This window comes from Neophocaena asiaeorientalis, unplaced genomic scaffold (assembly GCF_003031525.2).
Source record: "Neophocaena asiaeorientalis asiaeorientalis breed wild unplaced genomic scaffold, Neophocaena_asiaeorientalis_V1.1 scaffold59, whole genome shotgun sequence".
Lineage (NCBI taxonomy): Eukaryota > Metazoa > Chordata > Mammalia > Artiodactyla > Phocoenidae > Neophocaena > Neophocaena asiaeorientalis.
In genome coordinates this window covers 8,279,703-8,302,272 of record NW_020174268.1, presented here as the reverse complement: position 1 = coordinate 8,302,272, position 22,570 = coordinate 8,279,703, and the positions used below count along the sequence as shown (strand labels likewise).

The following is a 22,570-nucleotide window of genomic DNA, read 5'->3' as shown; positions in this document are numbered from 1 at the left end:
AAAAAGAAAAAAAAAACCCCCCCCCCCCTCCCCCCCTGGAAACTTCCACCAGTACAGCAGAATATCTTCTTCTGGTTTAGCCACAAATTTAAACTAGATTCCCAAAAGAACACTGCTGGAAAAAAAGCAATCAAACGATATTTAACGCACTGCCCTAAGAAAGCCAGTCTTACTTGCCTTTGGCCTATAAACTATGTTGGCAAAATCTCTACACAGATGCTACGGCACCAGGTCTCGTAATCCCATAACATGTGTGCGGGATTAAAATTTAATGATTTCATGGAAAACTATCATGTTAGCAGAAAAAAGCAAAAGAAAAAAATACACTGATTATGGTACTACATAAAGTACATACACACATAAAAATATACCTGGAAAAACTAAACACAGTTCTTGTGTTTGAGATTATTCCTATAACATTGTCTTCACTTATTATTTTGCTACGCCTGTTAAAAATTTTAAATATCTAACAATTTATTAAGATATAAGCATGAGTGTATGAAGCAAAACTTGACTGCAGCCCAAATGGCTACACATAGTCGAGAAAAATCTTATCACTTAGCTGCCTGCCTGGCCACATAAAAGTATTTGCTATATGATTTACTCCAAAGTTCCTATCTGGTTATATAATTAGAAAACCCACCGATCTTTGAATGTGATTTAAAAGACTTTTTTATAATACTGCACAGGCTACCCTTAAATCATCATTGCTATTTCTTTATTTCTTATTTTTCCCCCATTTACTAAATTTCTTGTTATTATTCAACGAAAATTTAGAATGCTTACTATGTTCAAGACATGTGATGCAATGATATATAAGGTACTATAGCTGTCATCAGGAATTTATAGATTGTGACACCAACTATATACAGGACCTATAATATAAAACTTGTCCCCAATGTCACCTCCTTAGTCCACATCACTTTATACTGATAGTAAGAAACGCCACCAGAATTCAAAAGGAAAGACTTTTCCTATAAAGAACCATAAACAAAAGAAGTTTTAACAGAAATTCTGTGGTTGCAGAACCCGTATGCTTGAACCCAGATGGTTATAGACAGGGGATTGCCAGAGACAGACAGCATTACCTCCCAGGTGCCCCCAAAGGTACAAACATCCCTTCAAAGAGGCATTATGGTAAAACACCAAGCAACCCTGCGTGTGTGCGTGTGTGTGTAAAGACTTTTGGTAGGTGAGTCTTATGATGGTCCTCAAACCATTTCCCAACTGTGACACTCCCATAGGAAGAGGCCTTGCATTGGTTACCCAAAGGCCCCGCAAGGCCAAGGAGGAAAGAAATGAATTGAAAGAAATACTAATGCCCACATTTGTTGTTATAGTAAATGTCTTTCCTTTGGGATGTTGGGGGAGTAGATAAATTGACACAGAGATCCTTCTAACTTCAACTCACCGGAAATTAATGAAAAAAGCAACCTCTGAAAGACCAGTGCTATGGCCCATACAAAATAAGCACCTATCCATCCATGCAAGAAAGTATCAAAGGGCAAAACTGTCTGGCAAAGCATAATAAGACACAGTAAAGTAATGGTAATTATGACCAAATGGTAACGGGAATCCTTTGGAAGGAAGAATAAGGTAGGAAACAAACAAAATATGATTTAAACACAATATTTATAGCCAGGTTGCAAAGATGTGATGTTTCCCAAAGAAGAATTCAGCTTTAAATGCTATAACGCTAATAATTAGTTAGTCGAAGAAGAAATAATTGGGTGTCTCTGATGGCTAAAAGTTCAGGTCAGAGATGAACTTGGCTGAGAGGCTGTTCTATCCTTCCACCTTAAAACCGCATTCTCCACAAACTGAGCACAGTGGCCAACCAGGACTACAAAATTACAATGCAGCTCCCCTCTATGGACTCCTCTATCAAAACTGCATCCCAAAACTCTAGATGAAATACATTTCATCTAGAAATGAGAGAAGAATTCTCATTTTCCAAGCTATCTGATCGAGATTTGCCATCTCTCTTCTGTCTCAGACTGATGACAATCAAAAGACGTGTACTTGGCAAAATTTTAGGAAGCAAGGTCATGAAAAGTACAAATACGATAGGAAAGAAATTTGTAGGGGTCTGTGGGTAATGGGAAGTAATATTCTCTTATACTAGTGTCAGGACTTTAGACCTTGATGGCCTGTCAAAATCTTATCTTTAAAATTAAACACGGGCTTCCCTGGTGGCGCAGTGGTTGAGAGTCCGCCTGCCGATGCAGGGGACGCGGGTTCGTGCCCCGGTCCGGGAAGATCCCACATGCCGCGGAGCGACTGGGCCCGTGAGCCATGGCCGCTGAGCCTGCGCGTCCGGAGCCTGTGCTCCGCAACGGGAGAGGCCACAACAGTGAGAGGCCTGCATACCGCAAAAAATAAAAAAATAAATAAAATTAAACACTTTCATAATACGGAGTGTTTCTTAAAAATGAAATATTTCTAGTTTAAGGCAGGTTTTCAGCTTAAAATTTAGGGAGGGTGAAAATAAAGAGAAACTCAAGTCTGGATGATTATATTAATGACTATATAATTTGAAGGGAGAAAAGCTCAGGATATGAGCCGTAGGCAAAAATGAGCTCCTGAAACCAACATCAACTTCAACAGAGCAATAATTATGTGGGTTAGAGAGAAACTGGCTAATTGTATTTCTAACACTTTTTTTTTTTGTGGTACGCGGGCCTCTCACTGTTGTGGCCTCTCCCGTTGCGGAGCACAGGCTCCAGACGTGCAGGCTCAGCGGCCATGGCTCACAGGCCCAGCCGCTCCGCAGCATGTGGGATCTTCCCGGACGGGGGCACGAACCTGTGTCCCCTGCATCGGCAGGCGGACTCTCAACCACTGCGCCACCAGGGAAGGCCGTATTTCTAACACTTTTATCCCACGGGCAATCTAAGAAAAAATATTGCTCTTGCTTTCTTAAAAAATGTAAATTGAGAGAAGGCATTCTCAAAATACTTCTATTTGGGGGAAAGTTTCCCAATTTCTATTATTTATACCTATAATTCTTTCATTTTATCACTAATTTATTTCCTGTCCTTTGCTGATCGGTTGAACTTTACTCAAATAAACACATGTTCTGTTGAAGGTTGAACTGTGGATTTCAATCACTCTGACAGCTTTACAATGCCAAAGGCATTATTTGGCAGGAGACACTAATCTTCATGGGATGTGCTGGTGGGAACTTTAAATAAGCAACAGTACTTCTGTGAATAAAACTTCAGGTGTCAAAGGCATCCTGGTGGAGTTAAATGTCAGGATCCTATGATAAGAGGGCCTTGAATAGAGAGGCTTACAAAGATCACCCCATCACCACAAAGCAAAGATTTAATTCATGGACACTATTCCATTCAACTGTGTGTCACAAGACAATATTTATTAGGTTTACAATATTCAGCCCATTTTTTACTTTATTAAGAACACTTATATTTAGGACTTCAACTGACTAGCATTAAAAAGGGTTTTTTGTTTAAATCGAGTATTTTATGCACTCAACTGAAATTAACCCTTTGTTTTCTTTTAATTTAGTCTAAGTAACAGCAAAATTACAGTGAATTGGCAGTGGTCCCTTTTTCTCCCAGAGAGGTTTTAAGTTACAGTAAAGTGATCTAACTACAGTAAGCTTTAAATTACTCTGTCAGATGAAAATCAAATAAGAGTATGCTAAATAAATGCTATAATTATTCAGATTAATTAATATCTGTTATCTTCAGTTTGGATAATTTATGTTTTCCTTCACTTTTGTTACATATCAAAGTTCCATGGGCACCTTTTCTTCTTGGTAAACAGAGAATTAAAAGACCAGATTATACTATTAATTTTGGAAATGTCAACAGTAAAAACAACAAGTTATTTTCTACACATGGTTCTATAATACAACCTATACCAGAAAGAAACCAACAAGGGAGCGGTATACTTCACAGCTGGGAACCAAGAAGTTATCTGAAATAAGATATAAATTAAACAACAGGATGAGCATTTCCCGATTATACACATAACCCCCACTGCCAAAAAACTCCCTCAACTGAGTTAAAGATACTGCCTAAAAGTCACCCAAACAATCGCTATCTTATAAAGACAGAAATACCAAATTCATTATTTTAAATACCTTTCAATCACTAATCTTCCCACATGAATTTCCCCCCAAACTCCAATAAACCCAGCAGAAGGGGTAGGACAGCACACTACAGCACACATTGTCCTAAATCCTTGGACCTCACCAATCGGAAAATTAACATTTGCGATTTACATACAAAATAACTCATTTCCATCCCAAACATATCAATATGAACATGTTAATCATTTAAATTTTCTAAATTCTCAATTTCAAGTTGCTCTAAGACTACAGTTCTAACAAATGGGAAAAGAAAACCAATCCAGCCACAACCTCACAAATTAACCAATCTTTCCTAATCCCTCTGGGTTAAGGTCAGCAATGATAGGGGAATTCCCTGGTGGTTCAGTGGTTAGGGCTCGTCACTTTCACTGCTGTGGCCCAGGTTCAATCCCTGGTCGGGGAACTAAGATCCCGCAGGCAGCACGGCGTGGCCAAAAAAAAAAAAGATCAGCAATGATAGTATACATTGCTTAACTGAAAGAACCTGAAAGTACTTTACAAATACTTATTTGACATATAACCAAAATCTGAGAACAAAGAAAATGGACAGTTTATCTGTTGGGTTCAGAGCAGAGAAAATGAAAGGACTTGCCCGAAGTGAGTCAGCAAATTGGCAGCAGAAATGAAAATCAAATTCCTAACACACCATTGTAAAGCAATTATACTCCAATAAAGATGTAAAAAAAAAAAAAAATTCCAGTTTCCCACCCAGGCACAGGTGTTACCCTACAAGCGATTCTGAATAATCTTAAACGACGCATTTTTTTCAGTGTATTTAATGTAAACAGTAAGACTGTGTTCCAACTGCATCACTCTGTCTTAACTAAGATAACTTATTAAATGCATTCCCTACCTCATTTCACAAAGAATTGGAAATGGCTTTAAAAGCAGATACAATAAAAACAAACGATAGAAATAAGCAAAAAGTCTTGACCGAGGGAAATATATATAAAAGAACAGAAAGAAAATAAAAATAAAAATCCGTTGGGAATATAACAGATCCCATGTTTCACATTATCCATAAGGACTTCGTACCAGGTCCTTAGAGCTGTTCCTCCTAACCTTTTTCGCCTGATGATACACACAGAAACTTAGATGTGAACAGTCCCTGGAGGAAATGGAAGAGACTGCTAGGGCCCAGATGACCGGATCACCCCTGCCCAGCTAAAGGAAATCAGTTCTCGGGGCCTGTAATCCATTTGGATCATCCCAGTACGCTGAGGCACACAGGATGGGAGGTTCTGCCTTAGAGAAAGGCAGAGTTTCTGGCTCTCCTACCTGAAAAGTAATCTCCCTTGGTGCTTCTTCAAAGGGGCGCTGAGCACGATGGTAGACAACTACTTCAAAAGCAGATAAAGCATTTCTTGTATACACACAGCAATATGTGCTGAGGGCATAGTGAACGAAGGCATTTCTGCAGAAGGCTGGCACAAAGCACGAAATCTCAGGATACAGATGAATAATCAACTGCACGTCCTTCATGCCGCCCACCGTAAATAATAAACAGCCTTTCTCTCAACCAGGCTGTCGATAAAAACTGGAAAGCGGACAGTTCAAAATTAAGTTTTTCAGTGAGGACTAGAGTTCCTGTACTTGTTTATTTTTTAGCTATTATTTATTTGTTTAAATTTTAAACTTTTAAAAAATTTTAGAGGTATTTTTTATTGAGGTTAACACTGGCTTATAACATTATGTAAGTTTCATGTGTACAACATTATATTTCTATTTCTGCATACCTTACAGTGTGTTCACCACCAAAAATTTAGTTTCTATCTGTCACCATGCAGTTGATCCCTTTTATCCATTTTGCCTCCCTTCCCCCAGGTTACCACTAGTCTCTTCTCACTGTATCTATGTGTTTACTTTTATTTAGTTTGTTCATTTATTTTGTTTGTTAGTGCTTTTTATTCCACATGAGGGAAATCACATGGTATTTGTCTTTCTCCATCTGACCTACTTCACTGAGTAGAGATCCTATGCTTTAAAAGTGAGCTAAGCAAATGATAAAGTGGCCACAGTGGTGGGAAAACTGAAGGGGCCCAACCACAGCCTCAGACTGGACAAATGCCATCACGCCAGGCCAAGGCAGAGAGCTGGATATACGACAAAATTGGTCATTTTAGTTATTAGGTGTACCCTTCATTTGTAATTACCTTTGAAAAACCACCTTCTGTTTTGTTTTGAGGACAAATCCATAAACGCTTAGGAGCCAAAGTAAATTCCACCTGCCTGTCCTGGCAATGACAGAATCCACAGAGGTTTTCCAATTGCCTAACCCTCACTCAGGCCTGAGATGCTGGCCCTCTTAACCTCCTATTCACTACACCTTTGGCAGCCAAGTTGCTTTAACTATTCTCCATAGGGGAAAAGTTGGCAATAAAAGCCCGGACCTGATACCCAATACCGCAGAGTAAGAAAAATCTCAAACACCTGCCACCCTGGCTCCTGCTTGCACTCTCTCTCCTCCACTCCTTTGTCTGACGCCATGAATAGCAAACCTAGTTGGTAAAGTAAATCTAAAATAACTCAACCATGAAAACAGGAATGCTTGTGCTTTTCATGTGTTGGTTTTTTTCCTCCGCCGTGTGATGCAAATGTGGTGGCTGAAATGGTATCTATTAGAAGCCTGGAACAAATCATCACATTTATGGCTATAACTGAAACCTTAACTCTGTACCCTCAGGAAGGTCCCTCTGGTATCCAAGGTCAGGCAGGTCCCAGCTGGGCAAGCTGTAACTTGATCGTGTCATAGGCTACTTTCCAGCTACTACGTGAGATATGTCAAGAAGATATTATTTTTGAAAGAATATTTGATAAGGATATGCTCTTATTTCTCACTTATCCATAAAAATCAGCTTATAGGAAACCCCAAATTCTCTGTAGACAGCAGGGCTTAAAACAGACCTCCCTTGGGGACCCTTTGTGACCACGTGCCCGTTACACCTACTTCTTTGGTTACACCACACCATGCACCATGCACGGTACTCATCTGAGGTCTGCCTCCCCCACTAGACTGTACACACCATGAAGATGGAAATCACCTGTTGTATTAAACACTCTACCCTTTGTACATTGCACGGCGTTTGGATGGAAGAAACACTTAAAATTAGTTGAATGCACTGTCCAAAGAAATGAAAGAAAACAGGATATTTCTTTCTGCTTTTCATCTTTACTTGTCCTCACGTTTCCCACACTATTTTCAGCTCAACACCGCAGAGGCACCAATAGGGACATGCACGGCTTGGTTCTTCCTCTTTAAAGATCACAGATCCAGGAGAAAGTAAAAAGACAGGAAGTGGGAGGTGTACAGTCAGGGCAAGGCTGAGTCAGATACTTGCAGTGACAAGTAGCAGATACCCACTGGCATGGACTCAAGCGCAAATGGGCACATGGCAGTAAGACAGAGGGTATCTCTTGAACTCAAAGGCAGAAGCAGAGCCAGGCTTGGGAATTCGGAGGATGAGGAAGAAAACCTTAAGGCAACACTTGCTCAGGCTTCACTCGCTCTGGAGCGAAGTGATCCTTCCTCCCTGATTCACACTTCCTTTTCAGGGCATCAGTTTTCACTGTTTCTTCATGCACACAAATGCCTCACAGCTGTTTCATTTCTGTGTTCCCAGCTCAAGGGACCAGCCTAGGTTGAGACTAGCATATCCTATTCCAAACTCTAAATTCCTGGGAAAATCTGACTCGGGGGCAAACAGCCTTCACCAGACACATCTGGTTTCTCCTGGATCCCTCCTGGAGGAGAAGCAGCAGTTTCTCAGAAAAGACAGGGTATGAGGACACCCCCAAAGCAGTGGTTGGGTTTTTCATCGTGATGAGTCTCCTCTTCATCTTTCTCTCACCTACCACTCTCTGAAGTTCACGCAGTTTCCGCCTTTCAGGCTCACTCCTGCCCTCAAACTTGGCCTTCACTGTTCATTCTTTCTCGTCTAATGCCTTCTGCTCCCGTCCCTCCAATCAACTTCAAATTCTTCTCAATGCTATAAAACATTACTATCCTACCCAGAACATGACAAATACTATATATATATTTTTTTTTTAAATAAATTTATTTATTTTTGGCTGCGTCGGGTCTTCGTTGCTGCCCGCGGGCTTTCTCTAGTTGCTGCAGCGGGGGCTACTCTTCACTGTGGTGCACTGTCTTCTCACTGCGGTGGCTTCTGTTGTGGAGCACGGGCTCTAGGCATGCAGACTTCAGTAGTTGTGGCTCATGGGCTCTAGAGCGCAGGCTCATTAGTTGTGGCACACGGGCTTAGTGGCTCCGCGGCACATGGGATCTTCCCGGACCAGGGCTCAAACTCGTGTTCCCTGCATCGACAGGTGGATTCTTAACGACTGAGCCACCAGGGAAGTCCTGACAATTCCTATATTAAAAGGGTTTTTTTTTTTTCCAGTGTTTGTTTGTTTCAGGTTCTGTGACTTTATTTTTTTTCTAACTTTACTAAGGTATAATTTTCAAATAAAATTGTAAGATATTTGAAGTGTACAATGTGATGAATTGGTATGTATCGTGAAAGGATTCCTGCCATCAAGTTAACACGTTTGTCACCTCACAAACTTAATTTTTTTTTTTTTGGTGAGACCTTTTAAGTTGTACTCTCTCAGCAAATTTCAATCATACAATACAGTGTTATCAACTATAGACACCATGTTATACACTAGATCCCCAGATTCCATTCATCCCGTAACTGAACTTTACACCTTCTTACAAATCTCTCCTACCTCCTTGTCCCTGGCAACCACTTTTCTACTCTGTTTCTATGAATTCGGCTCTTTTTTTAAGGTATTTTAATGGACAAAATAAACAGATAAATCATATATTGCATGTACAAGATAGTCTCTGTATGTTTTTTTCTGGATTTGGAATACTACCTATTATGTACCACTAAAAACACACAACATGGTCATATCTGCCTTGCGGTGTCCATATTGTAGCCTCCAGATATACTGTACTTTTCCACTTACTTTGTAATTAATACCACATAACCGTTACTTAGGGATAATACTGAGTAACCTCTTAACAAAACACCTTTCAATAGAAAGAACTGCCAAAAAAAAGAAAAAAAAAAGAAAAGCCCTTTGGAAATTCAATAAATGAATAAAAGGCATAAATTCTAACTGACACAAAAATGTAGCCTATTTCCTTGTGCAATAAGATTCTGCTTGTCTCAAGTTAAACAAAACTTATAGTCTAGCTCAGAGATCAGTTCCTACGTTATCTGAATGCATATGACCCCTAGGAAAATAAAAGCCGATTTCTGATCAACTGTGAAGAATGCAGCCTTTTGTTCTTTTACCCCTCTCCACGGTAGATGGAACCATCCAACAGTGAAAGATTACAGAAATCATCTTGACCATTCACGCGTTGTCCATCTGCATCTCCCGGCACCTAGCTTGATGGCCTGTATACGGTCAGTGTACAGTAAATATTTGATCAACTAGAGCGTGTACTTTTATCTGTGTATTTACAAATAAACACTATATATGCATGAGGCTTCACATGTGTTGATATAAACATATGTAAATAGATCAGCGTGTTGCAGACAACGCCAAAAGGCAATCTTCTCAAACTTAAAAGGGCATTCAAGTCACCTAGGGATATTATTAAAATGAAGATTCTGATTCAGTAGATCTGGGGTGAAACTGAATATGTGCATTTCTAGTAAGTTCTCAGGTGATCCTGATGCTGCTGGTCTACAGACCAAATGTTAATAGCAAAGTAATTCCTTTTTTACTCCCTTTAGTAGGAGGCCATAGGCAAACTATGCAAATAATCAGAGGGTCCTTCTTCTCAAAGATCATGCCCAATCATTTAGGAAAATGTATGATAATATTCTCAGGGAAACTCATCTTTATTATCGGATTCAAGTCTGCAATAGGTACTTCTTTTTTTTTTTTTTGCAGTACGCGGGCCTCTCCCCGCTGTGGCCTCTCCCGCCACGGAGCACAGGCTCCGGACGCGTAGGCTCAGCGGCCATGGCTCACGGGCCCAGCTGCTCCGCAGCATGTGGGATCCTCCCAGACCAGGGCACGAACCCGTGTCCCCTGCATCGGCAGGCAGACTCTCAACCACTGTGCCACCAGGGAAGCCCTGCAATAGGTACTTCTTTACTGAGCACCTATGCCAGGTACAAGAGCTACAGCAGCCTTTAGTCATTCAAGGATACAGCTTAATAAAGGATGAAAATACAACTTGAGGGTCTCTGTATCCTCAGTGATATTCAAATAAAGAGAACATTAGAGAATGACACCAAATGTGTATGGATGTGTGTATGCGGGAGGCGGTGGGTAAGCAACTGCTTAGGATCCCACATCTTCAAGAGGTTCCTATCAAGTATCGACATCCATCTCAAGAAGATTCCTTGGGACTTCCCTGGTGGTGCAGTGGTTAAGAATCTGCCTGCCAATGCAGGGGACACGGGTTCAAGCCCTGGTCCAGGAAGATCCTACATGCCGCGGAGCAGCTAAGCCCGCGCGCCACAACTACTGAGCCTGCGCTCTAGAGCCCAGGAGCCACAACTACTGAAGCCCGCATGCCTAGAGCCCATGCTCCGCAACAAGAGAAGCCACGCTAATGAGAAGTCCGCGCACCACAACGAAGAAGAGCCTCTGTTCGCTGCAACTAGAGAAAGCCCACGTCTAGCAACGAAGACCCAACGCAGCGATAAATTAATTAATTAATTAATTAAAGAAAAAAAAAAGAAGACGACTCCTTGTGCACCATCCCCAAGCCCTCGTCACTCTGCCCATGTCCACCTCTCCTCTGTCTTAGCAGTCATATGGGAATGACAAGCCTCTGGGGTCAACTTCAACTTGCTGGACTACAGAACTTCACCATCTCATCCTGTTAGATATTATGTCAAGTGTGATGAAAAAGACCGTAGGTAAGACTGGTTATACCACTTAAAAATGAGAGAAAAAAAAAAAATCAATCAGAGAATTCCTTTCCCTTTCCCTTTCCATTTACTTAAACCCTCATCACTGTCAAGGCTTAAAAGGAAGTTCCCCCAGGGTCTTGGCTGTGCAACGGTGTCTGCTGGAAGCATGACCGGTGAGGGGAAAATATAAGCACTTGGAATTACAGGCTGCCTTTTCACTAATGTAGAGTGGGATGCCTGGTTCAACAACGGGCTATCATCTATTCACTACAATTCTAAAGAAATGCAACCCTCAAAGACAAATTTGAAAATCAGAGAAATCCATTACATCCTTAATAATGTATTTGTTCATAAACAGGCAAAATTGTTGTTTAAGTTATTACAGTATCCTTTTGCCAGAGGTATAAACTTAATCACATCTACAGCGTAGCATGAATTTCTTTTGGTTGTACGTGGTGGCACGTACTACTCAAACTTGGAATACCCATATCAAGGGAAGAGGTGCACACTGCAGGAAGCCAGAGGGTACATGAACCCAAACCACAAACCCGGGGCATTTTTCTAGCATGTCAATTTTAATTAAGATTTGAAGGAAGGGGAGTAAGAGAAACATTTCATAATATAACTGATAATAAGTTTAAATAATTATTTTACACAAAAATAAATATGGAATAGGACAATTAAACTTCAGTCATTTTAACAACAAAACACTAGACAAAAAAGAAATTTCATATCTAAGGGAGTCAGCTCTCTCCCTGCAGGAGAACTTCTGCCAGTGCAAGAATCTAAGAATCAGTCATCTTTTTTTAAAGGTATATTTGAAAGATTCACTATTTATCAGTGCAAGGACATATTTCTCACATAAGATTCTGGGGAAATAAGACTGACTTCTAATCAGAACGTTTCAATCCTAAGCAAATCCTTTTCAGAACTGAATGTTCAACACTGAATGTTTTGAATTTAAATAAATAGTATAACAATAATGCAAATGTAATCACTGGACAAAATTTTGAGTTGTCTAAGGAAGTACTTTACAAAAAAATTGGAAAAGAGAGAGAGACTGTGTAATCAAGGAGTCTAGGTGCTGCAGTCCTTCCATTAATCTTATTCAGAAACTGTGAATATATAGTCAATTTCAGAACAATTTTCTTATTTTACATACTGAGAGCTAGACTGATTTAACAAGGTACTTTCCAGTATAATGATAATCCCAACCCTCAAGCATCTCTACTCAAGAAAATACAGAGAAGGCAATCTGGGAAGGAAGGGGAGTTGGGGTCCATGTCTGATTTTTAGAGACAGAGATCCAGATACTTACAAGGCATCACATGGTATATGCTTGGCCAATATTGTCCACTGTCTCTCTTTAACCACACACGAACAGTCCTGCAACAAAAGAAAATGTGTGTGTTAAATCACACTATTTTTGGTCATGGGAGTGTTGACAGATAGAAACCAAACCTCTTAATTATATATACAGTGGACCCTGAACAACATGGGTTTGAGCTATATAATTCTACTTACAAGCATATTTTTTTTTCACCAAATATGTACTACAGTACTACACAATCCATGAATGGTTGAATCTGCAGATGTGGAACCACAGATACAGAAGGCCAACTATAGTTATATGCAGATTTTAGACTGCACGGAGGGTCAGTGCCCCTAACCCCCGTGCTGTTCAAGGGTCAACTCTGTGTGTATATATGACATAACTACATTGTTATAATTAATAATATATTACATACAAATATGTATAACATATATGTGTTTATAACATATCTCTATATAATACATGCATATATTTTTTAATTATATATATACACGTTACATATATGTGCGTGCACACCATTTATGCCTCTCTAAAGGCATATTCCTATATTCCTTAAATTTAAGGCTGTATACATTTTAAATTACATATGACTTTTATAATTAAATATTTGAGGATAATTAAATTTTATACTCATATATATTTATATACACACATGGGATAGTGTTTGAAAATTATTTTTGTAGTTGTTTTGCTCTGGGAGTATAGGGCCTTTGTCCCAGTCAGCTGGAAGCATTCATCTCTCTGGGGAGTAATTAGGATTTACTACGGAAGGGAGTAGGGAGAGATAAAATGAATCAATATGCAACATCTGACACACACTGAAGGATGACATAGTAAATTCACAGTCTCACAAGCCACGGCATCGTCTTGAGAGAAGGTTTTTGCAAACACAGTCAAGCAGTGGTAAACTCTGAGACTCAGATTACTGAGCTAGAGGGCTGGCCATGCAACCCACCATGGAACAGGGTAATCCTGCAGCAAAGGCTGTGGATGAAGTTCCAGGCCAGATAGAGACATAGCAGACACCCAGGAGAGCTCAGAGAGGAGGGGCCAAAGAGAGAATGAACCAGAGGATACTGGGAGGTTCTTATCAACCAGAAAGGCCCTACCACGAATTACACCAGCACATGCACGCAAGGCAAACACACCTAGGAGGTAAAGGGATATTGCCCCAGAGACCAGAGGAAGTAGCAAACATCAAACCAAGGGAAACGAACAGTGCCCCACCGCTGCTAGAAGATCATATACACCACACCCCTCACCCCGCACCCTTAAACCATCCTAGGGTAAAAATCAGACACTGAGAATTTTAATCTCAGAGAGAGATGGACATTACCTAAATAGACTATTCAAGTCATCATAATAGACTAAGTTTTAAATTGTATTGGATTTCTTCCCCAGTTAATCAGTGGGTCTCCCCATCAGAATAGGAGAAAAAGACTAACTACAGACACAATAAAGAAACGCCACTTTCTCTGCATGGCCATAAGATACGATGTAGTGATATATAGTGACACCACTACATATACATGTAAAACTCCATCTTTTTGGTCAACCAGCCAATTTGTGAGATGGTATAATGGAAAATAATTCTTAAGAAATAATTCAATACATACATTATTTATATCATACCAGCCTTCACTTAAATTCTTTTTATAATATATGTCAAAACAACATTTTAATATGGAGATTATTATCTCAACAAGGATAAATACAGGAGTCACATCATGGAAAATGTCAGAATAGGAAGCTCCAAGAATCAGTCCCTGTACCAAATCAACTACTGAGCTGTCAGAATCACTGTTTCAGAATTCTAAAGTCTAGTTAGACACTTGCAGCATCCATGGGAATGCTTGATGAAGAAGCTGGTATATGTCAATGAATTTCACATCTTACTTGCAGCTACCATCATGCATGCCCCATCCCTGTAGCAGGCAGCTGCAGGGACAGTGGCCCATGGTCATGGAGTGACTTACAGGTACCAGGGTGGGAACCCTGTCCTCCAAAATTTGGAGATGCATATTGTGATTTGCCTGGCAGTTCACTGAGAGACTAGAGAAGATACTGGCCGTTGTTTCAATCCCCTAGGTCTGAAGGGCTTCCCGGGCGATGTCTGCCAAAAGAATTTAAAGGGAAGGAAGACCTTTCTCTCCTTTATGAAATTCAGGCATTAAAAGAAATCAAGGGTTGGGACTTCCCTGGTGGCACAGTGGTTGGAAGTCCACCTGCCAATGCAGGGGACACAGGTTCGATCCCTGATCTGGGAGGATCCCACATACCACGGAGCAACTGGACCCGTGCACCATGATGGCTGAGCCTGCACTCTGGAGCCCACGAGCCACAGCTGCTGGGCCCGCGTGCCACAACTGCTGAAGTCCACGTGCCTGGAGCCCGTGCTCCACAATGGGAGGGGCCTCCGCAATGAGAGGCCCATGCACCACAGAGAGGAGTGGCTCCCACTCGCTGCAACTAGAGAAAGCCCGTGCGCAGCAATGAAGACCCAACACAGCCAAAAATAAAAATAAATAGATGAATAAATTTGAAAAAAAAAAGAAATCACAGGTTGACCTCAGAGATAAAAGAACAGAAACTTCAATGATCACATACAACATGAAATATAGTCTTTGCAGAAAGGGTTGGGAAAAGTCACTAAACAGACAACTGCAGCATTCAACAAGTAACAAGAGCAATCTCTAGAGAGGAAGGAGAATGTGATTTTCAGTTGCCACATTATAATATTTAAAATATCCAGTTCTCAGACCTGTGGTTGCCAAGGGGCAGGGGGAGTGAGGGAGGGATGGACCGGGAGTTTGGGGTTAGTAGATGCAAACTATTACACATAGAATAGATAAATAACAAGGTCCTACTGTATAGCACAGGGAACTATATTCAATATCCTGGGATAAACCATAATGGAAAAGAATATTAAAAAAATGTACATATGTGTATAACTGAGTCACTTGCTGTACAGCAGAAATTAACACAGCATTGTAAATCAACTATACTTCAATTAAAAAATAAATTTAAAAAATAAAATATTTCTAGACATCAAAAAATGTTTTAATAAAATTAAATAAAATATCCAGTTCTCAACCAAAAATTGCAAAGTATGCAAAGAAAGAGGAAATGGCCCATTCACAGGGAAAAATGTGACAATAACTACCAATGAAGTAGTCCAAACACTAACTGGCTTTACTAGACAAAGACTTTAATTAACTATATAAATATGCTCAAAGAGCTAAAGGTAACCACAGACAAAGAACTAAAGGAAATCAGGAGAAGGATGTATGAACAATTAGGGTATATGAGTAAAGAGATAGAAATTATATAATAAAATAAATAGAAATTCTGGGGCTGAAAAGTACAATAGCTGAAATGAAAAATTCACTAGAAATGGTCAACGATAGGTATGAGAAGACAAAAGAATCAGCAAACTTCAAGATAGGACAACTGAAATTACCTAGTCTGAGGAAAAAGAATGAAGAAAAATGAACAGAATAAAGACTTTGCCTGGAATTGAGGCAATCATCTTTGATCATGAGACAAACAAGCTTGAAGATAAAAGTTGACATGCTAAGGGGAGTTCCCAGGTGGTCTAGTGGTTAGGATTCAGCACTTTCACTGCCATGTCCCAGGTTCAATCCCTGGTTGGGGAACTAAGATCCCAAGCCGTGTGGTGCAGAAAAAAAAAAAAACTGACATCAAACACCATTGACCCACCAACCCTTTAGACTAACTTTAGCCTTGTTTGTGAGATGATCTGATTTTTTCTTACCTTAAGCCACTGTTTAGTGGATTTTATTACCAGGATCTGAATACATGTTAACTGATAGAGAAGACGAAAGAAAGGAATGCCTTTCCTTAGGTTTTGGGTTTGTCCAACTGCATGGATGGCACTGTCATTCACTGAGATGAGGAACACTGGAAAAGGACCAGATTTGGGGGAGTAACATGAGTTCACTTTGAACATTTGAGTGAGAGGTATCTTTAAGTTAGCCTAGAATTCCTAATGAGTGAACAAAAGACAATTATAGTTAGAGGCTATGGCATGAGTTGCTCTGAAGATTAAATGTGAGGTTCTTGACAATAGTGCTTGGCACATAGCAAGCGCTGGATAAATGCCAACAATTAGTACTGTGATTATCATCACTATTGTTTAAAAACCTATCGATCGGGCTTCCCTGGTGGCGCAGTGGTTGAGAGTCCGCCTGCCGATGCAGGGGACGCGGGTTCGTGCTCCGGTACGGGAAGATCCCACATGCCGCGGAGCGGCTGGGCCCGTGAGCCATGGCCGCTGAGCCTGCGCGTCCGGAGCCTGTGCTCCGCAACGGGAGAGGCCACAGCAGTGAGAGGCCCGCGTACCGCAAAAAAAAAAAAACCTATCAATCAACCATAGCTTGGGAGAGTTCAAGATCCCAAACCTTTTCCTGCTTTGCCAACATACTGAACATCTTACTCCTTGTTATAAGGGATTTTACACTCAATCTACAAAGGTGTCATAAATTATTTATCCATTCCTGCATGCATTTCTTTAACACGTACTGAACATCTACTATGTGCCAGGCTCTCTGCAGGAGCTCCATGTGGACAGACAAGGAAACATCATTAAAACAGTACCTGATAAGAGCTGCAAGCTATTTTATATCTATTTAAGGCCATGTAGGAAAGGTATCTAATCCACATGACCAAAGGGCGGCAGGTTCAGGAAGTGCTGACTCTGAAGGAATAGCACCGTCTGTTATTTCATGTATTTCCTTCATGGCACCGGCCACAGTCTGCTATCTGATCTACCTACTTGTAAATGTGTTTATTATCTTGTTACCGAACCAAACTTGCTCATCCACAGGCAGTAAAGCCAATCTACTGACGCTGGGTTGTGGTGAAGGGAAGTACAGCAACTATTGTAAGGCGCCAGACAGGTAATCTGGCACAGGTAGTGCTCAAAAAGCCCGAACTCCCCCAAACTCCCCCATGGGTTGCAGGATAGCATTTTTAAAGGAGGTGGGGGGCAGAGTTTGTGATTAGCTCATGCACAATTCTCTGATTGGCTGATGGTGAGGTAACAGGGCGGTATCACAGGGGTTAACATCAATCCTTAGGCTCCAGTAGGCCTGGCGGCTATGTGCTCATGGTCATTAAGTAGTTAACATCTTCCATTTGGTGTTGGTTTTAGCATCTGTAAAACAACTCAGGAAGTGTGCATCAGATACTATTGTCTAGGTACTCCAGAGAGGAGTTAAAGCACAGGATACAGAGGAGGAGTCTGTCCAGGGAAGGCCCCAGAGGGTCCTGCTCGGTTAAAATTTGATTCACCCACTAGAAAATAAGCATGAGGGGGACTTCCCTGGTGGTCCAGTGGTTAGGACTCAGTGCTTTCACTGCCGAGGGCCTGGTTCAACCCCTGGTTAGGGAACTAAGATCCCGCAAGCCACGTGGCTCGATCAAAAAAAAGAAGAAAGAAAAGAAGCATGAGAATAAAGAATATTCTTACTTGCTCATCACTGTCTACCCAGAGCCTAGGAGTACATGGCCATGGTAAATGTATGATAAATATTTGTTGGGTGAATGAAAGTAGGAAGAAATTTTCCTCTACCCTTCCAGGTTCTTCCGGCAGGCCTAAGAAGTAAATTGACATGAGACAGAATAACAGGAAAGAAATCAAACAAAAGTTTAATAACATGTATACATGGGAGAGACCCAGGAAAACTGAGTAACCCTCCAAAACGGCTGAAGCCCTCACCTTAAATACCATCCTCAGCTAAAGACAAAAGAGGATGTTGAGGACAGGGAGAGTCAGCTGTGGGAAGCTACCAGGAGAAGCACAGTAAACAAGGGGAGGATTGTGATGCAGATTTAAGTCACTGCTTTCTGCATCGATAAGAGTTTCCAGAGATTTGGTCATCCTCTTCTTGCTACATCCAGGGAGATACCCTTACACAGTGGAGATTTCCCTTACAAAGGCAAATGTTTCTTGCAAAACGGTAACTCCTACTTGATTTTCAGAGTTTTTCCCATGTCTACTGTTTCTTAGAAAATAACCAGCTTAAAATTAATATACCGGGCTTCCCTGGTGGCACAGTGGTTGAGAGTCCGCCTGCCGATGCAGGGGACACGGGTTCGTGCCCCGGTCCAGGAAGATCCCACATGCTGCGGATCCCAAAAAAAAAAAAAAAAAAAAAAATTAATATACCAAAGAGAGATATTTGGGGATGGCAAATTCTGCACCCCTACAAGGTGTTAGTCCCAGGTGGCAAAGCCTGCTGGTTGTCTACACCAGATTCATTCTCTTCTTCCTGAGCAGCAGTTAGACTGACCAGAGAAGGATGGGCAGAGCACAAAGGCCAGTAAGTAGAAGACAACAGACTTCAAGCTAGACCAGATGCTTAGCAGAGTTTATGTGTTAGAGATACTCCTATAAACAAAGAAAAAGAAGTCTACCAGGTTTTCCAGGGGACCGTTTGGCCAACAGAATGCCCGTCGTGGCCTCCCAACAATCCCACAGGGTGGGTATGATTATTACTGTCAGGTTACAGGTGAAGGCTCTGCAGCCCAGAGAGGCCCAGGCTGCACAGAGCCCGAGGGTGAGCCAGGTACCCACCTTCAGAGGCTGTGCTCTCTTATCCACTACACCGTGCAGAGCTGCTCCCTAACAAGGGGTGGGGAGGAAGGTAGGAAAACACCGGCGAGTTTCACTTCAACATTCTGAGTTTAAAATGGCTACAGATCATCTGAGTAACGATTACACATGGAGCAGCTTCGCTTACATGAGGGTTCCAGATAAAGGGAGCACCTACCCTACGTGCACCAAGGTTGTTACCCTATCGTAATGTTAGCTGAACCAATGGTTTTTCTGATGCATACATTATTTTTAAAATATATAAAAGCATATACAAACACACATTTTTTTAAAGTAACAGTGTTCCTAAAAATCCCAGTTAAGAAAGGTACACATCAATACAGTCAGCATGGGTTTAAAGATTTTCTAAAATAGCTGTACAGGTCAGAAAGGTGGCAGGATACTATGAGTTTTAATTTTAATAATAGTAACAAACATACACATTTAATCCTTACAAAGCCCTATGAGATAGAAACTATCCTTCCGAGGTGAAAGTGTAAAGCCCAGAGAGCTTAAGCAATTTGCCCAGAACCAGTGAGTGGATGCAGTTATTTTAAATCCTGTGCTCTCTGCACTAAATATACTACCTTCCTTACACTAGCATGTACCTGGCAACTGATAAGTTTTACAACTTAAAAATAAACTGCTACAAAAACATCTGTTCTCTTATATTCAGAGGTGTAATAGCAGCTTAAAATAGAAAAAAGATACTGCAACCCAGAGGTCAAAGGCACAATTTGGGTGGCTAGGAATTTCTTAAATAAATGTAAATTCCACTATACAAAGCCTATAAGTGTTCATTTTTCCACAAATTATATTTAAAGAGCAACATAAAAAGCTTTTAATAGTATGTGAAAACTTCTTTCCTTGAAAAATAATCTAAGAAAAAACAGCTGTGATTAAGAGTCAGCGTTAAGCCAGTAGAGGTCAGTGTACCAGGGAAGAAAAGTGCATGACCCTGCTGAAAGGCAGGGAAACTGCATTCACCCCCGACACAAAGCCCTGGGGTACACGAACCCAACATAGCACTGCACAGCCCACCTTGCCACGTCCTGCTTTCTTCTCCCCCTGCCTCTTCCTCTCCCCCAAGTTCTTAGCTTTAGGCAGAAACAGACACTGGGGAGAAGTAATCACTGCTTATCTCAATTATAGTAAGACAAGGTACCCGCAGCGGGCCTCAACCAGTCCAGCAGCTGGGCCACTCTGAAAATAGCATAGTCTTACTCTACATTGGACACAGCTGACCACATGTCAGCAAGTAAAACTTATTTTAAAATATTGGCGTTAAATAGTATTCCTTAAACCTAAAAAAGTGTTACTGTTGTTGTTGTTTTCTAGGGTTAAAATAGATGTTAGATAAATTTATCAAAACTCTCCTAGCATCAGAGCTGGCTGACTCCGTGGCTGAGCTCTAAAAACAGTCAGAAGAAACCACACTTTATCGTACTTGGCATCTGCCCCAGGGCCAAGCCCCACACGAGGTCCCAAACTGGTGCTCATCATTTCTGACATATCAAAAGGATCGGTTAAACATTCGTCCCTCCAGTCACCCATGTCCCACCTGTCCTTGTCAGGAAGTCTCTGGGTACACCTGCACAGGGGCCTTGGGCAGGATGGCAGCAACCAAGCTGGGCTGACACCGACAAACCTGTACACTGTGTTGGGCGAGATGATGGGAAGCAGCTAGAAATTCTTCATTTTACAGCTCCAGCATCCACTAACACTCTAAAGAAATAAGTAAGGGAATGGTATTCCCAGGCTGCCTCCCATCCCACCCCAAGTCCCTCCATAGAACCGAATCCAGCGCCAGTCTTGAGTTACAACCTTAGCCAGGATGGGGGTGTCCTCCTCACAGGCAGTCCTCAGCCCAGCAGCCAACAGGCTCACACAGAGGGGTTCAATCAAGCAGGGGAGTCACATGCTCCCTTTATGAGATTCCTCCAGATTTCCGTTTGTTTGACTTCCTTGCTTTGATCTGTGCTGATACCCACACGCTGCCAGTAGAGTTTAGACACGGTTACTGAACTGTGTGTCTGTGCATGTGTGTTTGTGTGTGAACACATTTATACATAGATATACGGCCAAGCACCACGCCAGGTCCACCCTCCCACATCCTATCCAAATGTATCCTTTGTTCTACATTCTAGCAATCTTTAAGTCCGCTTATACTAGTGGGGACAATGAACTACCGGGACTGGAACAACTTGGATTTTCTAAGACTACTAAAAGTTAGGAATTCTGCCCCACCGCCCCAAAAGTGCACTTACACATTCAATCGACTTGTTGATCATTAACTCATTCGACAAACATTTATTAAACACCTACTAGGTACTAGTATGTGAAATGCAACAAATGCCACCTCTGCAAGGTAAGATCTACAGTACTAGGTACTAGTATGTGAAATGCAAACAAATGCCACCCCTGCAAGGTAAGATCTACAGTAGGGAGAAGCCCGTGCTGCTCCAGGAGCACCTAGGAGCATCTAACTCTGACGATGGAGCCCGGTCAGGTGACAGCAGAGAAAGCTTCCCAGAGAGGATGGTGTCTGAAATGCAGGATGAGGAGGCATTTGCCAGAGGAAAGGAGGAGAGGGTGGTGCAGCAGAAGGAGGTGAGAGCAAGCAGGGGAGGGAGCAAGGCAGGAGTTATGAGAAACCAGCCTAGACAAAGGAGCAGGCAGGAGGCCACTGAGGGCTCTGTCTGCCCCACTGAAGAGTGGATTTTACTTTGAGGATGCCGGGGAGCCGCTGGAGGATAAGCAGCCGCTCACAAACTCCTAATACTTTTGTTTGTTTGGGGGAGGCCTGGAAGAAGCCTGGTTACCCTCAAGTAAGCAGTTTGGAGGATGTGGGCAGTAAAGCAGGCAAAAAAGGACGAGGCCCTAGAGGAGAGAAGAGGCCACATTTCAGAGCATTTAGGAAGTAGAAGCATCTGGACTTGGGGTGACCGGAGGTGGGGTGCTGCGTGAATGGTGGTGCCATTTGTCAGTGAGTGATTCTTGTGGCAAAGCAACGTTGACTTCATCTTGAACTTGCTGAGCCTGGGGACTGAGCGAGTGAACTAACGGCCTGCCTGCTCGCGGGAGGTCTCGGTGCGGTGCGAGATCTGAGCCGAAAATGAAGATCCGGGAGTCACCAGCACACGAGCAGAAGGTAACTCATCGGTGCCGAAGAAAAGACGGCCACAGACAAAGCCCTCAATAACACTAAGAGTTAAGGGGCATAGAACATAAAAGATCTGTGAAGACCTCAGTGTGGGCTGCCAGGGAAGTAGGAGAAAAAGCCTTTACTTCTCAGACGCAGCACGTGTACTAATTTTTAGTCCAGAAAATAAGGTCATTATAAACATACATAAGACTGAACCGAATTCACAGTGAGAACATGCCCACAATAAAAAACCATCTATATAGGTCACTTTTCTGAGGGAAGAGGGAAGATTGGGGGTGCTGACAAACAGGAGACCACAGGTTGCTAAGCTACTGAGTAAAATAAGACGGGGCGTCTACCCATGTCGAAATCCAGGCTTTTTAAAATGTGCCCTAGAATGATGCAACCTTCATTAGTTACCATAGCGATGAGCTTCATTTCCCAGGGGACAATTGTTATTTTTGCTACCACTGAA

At 41.7% G+C, this 22,570-nt stretch overlaps 1 protein-coding gene across 3 annotated transcripts in view; it reads right to left on the bottom strand.

Annotated features, from left to right (window-relative positions):
- WDFY2 (WD repeat and FYVE domain containing 2) overlaps nt 1-22,570 on the bottom strand; it is a 170,051-nt gene that overhangs the window by 83,019 nt on the left and 64,462 nt on the right. For all 3 annotated transcript variants that reach the window (XM_024755532.1, XM_024755530.1, XM_024755529.1), the window contains one exon: nt 12,320-12,387. In XM_024755532.1, the coding sequence (XP_024611300.1) occupies nt 12,320-12,387 (68 nt within the window). The remainder of the gene's footprint in view (nt 1-12,319; nt 12,388-22,570) is intronic.